The 6,000-nt window shown below is 43.0% G+C and overlaps 1 protein-coding gene across 1 annotated transcript in view; it reads right to left on the reverse strand.

Moving 5' to 3' along the window:
• The window catches only part of LOC125300232, a 34,399-nt gene extending 29,186 nt beyond the window's left edge, over positions 1-5,213 (reverse strand). The window contains exons 1-2 of the mRNA XM_048251965.1: positions 4,978-5,213; positions 3,370-3,486 (exon numbers count right to left, since the gene is read on the reverse strand). Of these exons, the coding sequence (XP_048107922.1) occupies positions 3,370-3,486; positions 4,978-5,213 (353 nt within the window). The remainder of the gene's footprint in view (positions 1-3,369; positions 3,487-4,977) is intronic.
• Positions 5,214-6,000: the final 787 nt, after the last annotated feature.

The following is a 6,000-nucleotide window of genomic DNA, read 5'->3' on the forward strand; positions in this document are numbered from 1 at the left end:
AAACAGTAACAAAACCCTGTCAGGAGTTTCTCTGGGAATACTGAAGGGAGGGGAGAGCTACCTCTCTGGTGTGTTTTCGTTGCTCCTTGGTTAAAATAAAATGTATGTTGTTCAGACAAAAGCATCTGGTAACATATTTAAATATAAACATAAACAAATGCAACTTCTTGTGCAATCGCTGAGTACACCTTTAAGCCATTATCCTACACTTCTCCTTTATGTTTGTGACTTTATCTACATTTGGGCTATTTGGTTATCTTCTTCAACTTTTGGCACAAAAGTTATTTTATTGGTAAAAGGAGGCTTTACAGAGAATTACTGTAAATAGGCCAATACACGTATGTTTTTGTTGAAAAGATAGATAGATAGATAGATAGATAGATAGATAGATAGATAGATTATAATAGATAGACAAGTGGAAAAAATAACAGAAAAATATGAAAAATATTGAAAAATATGTATATTTTTGTTCTACAGATTTGCTTCCCTTTAAGGTTGGATTGTCCCTCATTGTTGACAGATAAAATGGCAACAGACGATTTGTATCCCTCTTTTTACAAGTCCACCAGGAATGCCAATACATGTGGAGGCTACTGCTCATGCATTACAACAGCCACTGTAGAAGAGTGGCTTGAAACATGGGATATATAGATGCATGTGCTGTCTTGCTTTGTTCATAGAAAGCCCATACCTGCATGAAAGATTCCTGAGAAAAAAAAATATATTGACAGAAAGATGAGTAAGTCTGTGCACTTCCGGGTCCCTCCTGTTGGGACAACAGTCAGAGCCGTTCCAGTTTCCATGTTTTCAGCCTTTCAGCTGTATCAAAGGCAAGAAAACAGACCACTCAGAAACGAAAGGGAAGTCCTGTTGTGCTTGGCATGGCATCTCTGGGACTAAAAGCCCATTCCTTTATTAAATGCCTCGCCGGTAAACACATATTTGACATTTCCCCTCCCATGAATGTTCTTTGATTTACTGTCGTGAATGCCATAGAAACAGTCACATCAAATCTGTCATGCATGGAAGGCAAAACAACCTCAAAAGAATTTATGCAATCTTTTGTTGGAGACAAAGTCAACAAGTATTTATTTATAATTTCTTAGATTTTACCAGTAATTCTTGACACACTAAGAATGCTTGTCAGCTTGTAGCTACTAACAACTTGAAATGCTAGCACTTACCATGACTTTATTCCCTCTTCATCTTCCCTTGACTTAACTTTGCTTGAACTGGCATTCTTATCTATGGAAGTAGCATGTATGACTGCACTAGCATGTCTTAGTCACCATGTACCTTGACTGTTCCCTTGTAAAGATATGTAATTTTAAGCATGCCCCTTGCCCCATCAAATTAGGTAGGAACCAGGACTTGCATGACTGAAATATCTGCCCGCAGGCGTTACTAAGATGGCTGCTGTGTGGACAGACCTGTCTGCGAGGCTTCACACTGCATCTAGACCGCATGGTCAGCACCGTGGCAGGCTGAACAGCATCCAGTCCTATTTCAGCACCCTGGACAGCTGCCCACAGCACTCTCTGGCAAAAAGGGATCCATCTGACACCCTTTGAGAACAGCTGTTTGAGAAGGGAAAGACAGCTCTGTGTGCATGTGTGAAGGAGAGAAAGAGTGTGTGAGAGACAGATAGAGAGAGAGAGTGTATGTATGTGTGTATGTGGAGAAGAGGGCGACTTTATGAAGCAGCGTGTGTGTGTGTGTGTGCATCTGTGTGTCTGTGTGAGGAGGGAGAGAGATAGTGACTAAATGCATGTCTGTGTATGTGTATGAGGTTGTCCACTTTTTTTGTAGAGTGTGACAGAAAAGTCTGTGAGTTCACATCTTGCTCTGTTCTTTATCAAAGACAAAAGACAGAAACGGAAACAGATTGATTTTATAGAACACTAATAGGATGACGCTTCTCCCCAACACAAGGCTGTGTTACTTTTTCATTAAACAAAATGAGATTTTCCTCACGTCCAGCGCTCTCTCTCTCTCTTTTTCTGTGTGTGTGTGTGTTTGTGTGTGTGTGTGTGAGAGAGAGAGAGAGTGAAAGTGTGTGTGTGTGTACATGTAAAACTCTCTCATTCTCCATTGCAACCCCATGCTTGCCTGAAGCACTAAGCAAATGTTGACAGAACTCAGGAGGAATTCAGAGAGAATGCTTCACAGGCACTGCAGACTGCATGGCAGTACATTTGTGATTGCTTTGATAATTGTGATAATTGTAGGTGTGTGTGTGAGAGAGTGCATTCCAGAAGGGCCTTGATGAAGGCCACCTTGGGTTCTTTTTTCTTTTTGTCTTTTCAAAGGGCCTTTGAATGTTCGTGTTCCCATACACTCAAGAACCTTCAATGAAGGAGACAAAACCTTGAAAACACCCGGCGGCCTTCTTTGCTTTTCAAAAGCTTTAAAAAACATTTTGGTGTAGACAGAAAAAAATCATTATCTGTGGAGAGGTTTTTCAAATGTGCAATGAAGCTGTAAACACAAACATACACAGAAACACACACACACACAAACAAACTATTCTAGTTAGTTCTTACTGAATTTTTGAGGGAGTATTGCTTCTTAACCTCTTTGTAAACCCACATACTGTATGTGAACAGTAGAGCGTAGTGAGTACAAGCAGCTCTTTGTTAATGAATGCATGTCACCCACTCATTTGCTTCATGCTTTCTCATCTCTTCACCTTCCTTATCAACTCAGCTGAATCCACCTCGTGGTCATGCAATCAAGAGAAGCATAATGATTGAATACATACTCATATTCACACCAAGGTAGAATAACGTAGATGTGGGACAGAGAGAGAAAGAAACAGAGAGAGAGAGAGAGGCTGATGCAAGAGAGAGAGAGAGAGAGACACTAGTTATTCATTTTTATACCAAGGTAGAATGCAGAACAGTTGCACAAATTACACTCAATGCTTGTGAGAGAAATAGGGATGGAGGTACAAATAAGGTACAAATATTTAAAAAGCAAAAAGGGTATTTTGATCATGTAAATTCAGAGAAAGAAAGAGAGAATTTAAATGATGAAAAGAAAATAGATAACGAGGGAAAGAGTGGGGATAGAAAGAGGGAGAGAAAGAGTGGGGATGGAGAGAGGAAGAGAAATAGCAAAAGCAGCACCCCAGAACATTTGAGTGCTGTTAAATAGCACCAGTAAATGGGACACAGACATGTAAACAGAGAAAAAAAGAAAAAAAGAAAGACAGCGGGACAGAGATCGAGAAAGAGAGAGAGAGAAAGAGAGGCTAGTTAAAGAGAGAGAGAGAGAAAGAGAGAGAGAGAAAGAGAGGCTAGTTAAAGAGAGAGAAAGAGGGGCTAGTTAGAGTTAGAGAGAGTGTGTCCAAGAATCTCTAGTGTTTACAAAGAGTGGAGGCGGCAGGAGCTGGGGTCAGTTTGATCCTCTGAGAGGCGCAGCAGTATGAGGAGCTTTGGACCAGGCGAACCAGCAGGACCTGACTGCATCCCCGCAGAGGCCAAACTTCAAGCATGAGAATGAGATAAAATAATATAATAAAAAAATTATATAAATAAAATAATGTTGGAAAGACACATATACACTCTCAAATGTGCACATACATAAATGCACACGTGCGCACACACACACACACACACACTCTCTCTCTCTCTCTCTCTCTTTTTGGCTTCATCACACTCTTGCACAAGTTATGAATAATTACATTAATTATGCTTTAATTCCACTTCTCAGGCGCTGATACCAATTTCCCAGAAGGCTTTTAACTAAACTTTTTCATTATGGTGTTTTATAAAGCGCTGGAGATGGTGTCACTGAAGTTGTGAGTTAATTTGCTGTGGGTTCCAGGACCTTAGCTGACTGGGAAGGGGGAGCCTCTTCAGAGATTCCATCTGGTCCACGTCTGCCACATGAGACCAAGTTTAAACCTCACCAGAGTCCTGACCTGCATGGGAGCTGCTGAACACACACACACACACACACATATGCATACACACACACACACATATGCACACACACACATATGCACACACACACACACACATATGCACACACACACACACACACACACACACTTTGTATTCTTCCCAAGGACATTGGCCTCTTTCTCTGTAAAATTCTGGAATGATTTTGCTCGATCTTCATCTACTCTAGGCTCTAAGTGTCAGACAGCGAGAGTGTACTGTATGGTATGTGCACACACACTCATCTCTCTATTTATAACACACACACACACACACACACACCTCTCTCTCTCTCTCTCATCACACACACACACACACACATACACCTCTCTCTCTCTCTCTCACACACACACACACACACCTCTTTCGCTCACACACACACACATGCACACACCTCTCTCTCTCTCTCTCACACACACACACACACACACACACACACACACACACACATACTGTAGACAGACAGATGCAATCTCTAACATCTTACATCATTTTTCATGTCTTCTGATACACTCCATTAAATCCCTTGTTCTTTCTTGTCTCCATCTCTATTGGCCCCTCACAAAGTCTCCTCTTCCTTTCCACACACACACACACACACAGTGCCATCCTGCCTGCCACACACACATCACCACTGGGTCTTTAACCCTACACCTTTCCATCAGACACATAACATTTTCACATCCTCTCCCTTGTAAACGGTGTTGGATATAAAAGCAGCAGTAAAATGAGGAAATGTAAATCCTCAAATCTGCTCCATCACCTGCTAGACATGCACCCGGACACACCACCTCCTTATGCCTCCTCCAACCACACACCTCAAATCTGCTCCATCACCTGCTAGGCCTGCGCCCAGATACAGATACAGAGCATTATGCCACTGTGCACCTTCAATGCCTACATATCTCCTACAGCACATGCTACACCACCTCCTTATGCCTCCTCCCACCTGCCCCATCCCCTGAGCCTCACCACACATCACCTGCCCCATCGCCGTCCTCACCACATCACCTGCCCCATCACCTGAGCTTACCACACATCACCTGCCCCATCGCCATCCTCACCAAACATCACCTGAGCCCCACCACACATCACCTGCCCAATCACCTGAGCCCCACCACACATCACCTGCCCCATCGCCTGAGCCTCACCACACATCACCTGCCCCATCGCCTGAGCCTCACCACACATCACCTGCCCCATCGCCTGAGCCCCACCACACATCACCTGCCCCATCACCTGAGCCTCACCACACATCACCTGCCCCATCGCCGTCCTCCACCAGTTCCCCACACTCTTCTCACATCTCTCTCTGGGTCTCAGATAAAATCTTAAATATGCTGAATGGGAAATAAGGTTAGTAAATGGGTCTGCATGTGTGTGTGTGTGTGTGTGTGTGTGTGGACTGGTTTTAAATGTGTGTATGATGAGTGTGATGTGTGGACTGATTGCTCATCTGCCACCCTAAAACATGCACCACCAGCAAAGATGGTTAACTCCTGCATTAATTGCTTGTCCTCCCTGATGAAGAGAAGAGTGAGTGCCATTTTAATTAATCATAAACGAGGAAGCTCTTTTCAGCGGGGCCTAATTAAAAAGCACACTCCTAAGCTAGTCTCACAGCAATCTATGTCATCACCTCCCCCAAATCCACACACACTCATGCAATTGTGCACACAAATGTGCACACAAACACAAACACACACAGATCTACTCTCCTTCCTTCAGGGTCAGACAAACACCTCCCTTAATTAGTGCCCACACGTAAAGCCTGTTAAATCGTGAGGCATTAGGAAGGGATCAAGACACACAAAGACACTCGAAGACACTTGCTCTCATGACAGGAGGTGCAAAGGCAAAAAGGCCTTGTACTATAAATGCATGTGTAAAGCCAACCCACTCACATATATGTGTTAGCAGCTTTTTATTCTCTCTCTCTCTTTCAGTCTGTCTGTTTTTCTTTTTTGTCTGTCTGTCTGCTTTCCTTTCTTTCTGTAAGAACCATCACTGAGTCTGCACTGAGGCAGTATAACCCACTAAACATCAGAAGTCATTA

The sequence above is a fragment of the Alosa alosa genome, chromosome 9 (assembly GCF_017589495.1).
Source record: "Alosa alosa isolate M-15738 ecotype Scorff River chromosome 9, AALO_Geno_1.1, whole genome shotgun sequence".
Classification (NCBI taxonomy): domain Eukaryota; kingdom Metazoa; phylum Chordata; class Actinopteri; order Clupeiformes; family Clupeidae; genus Alosa; species Alosa alosa.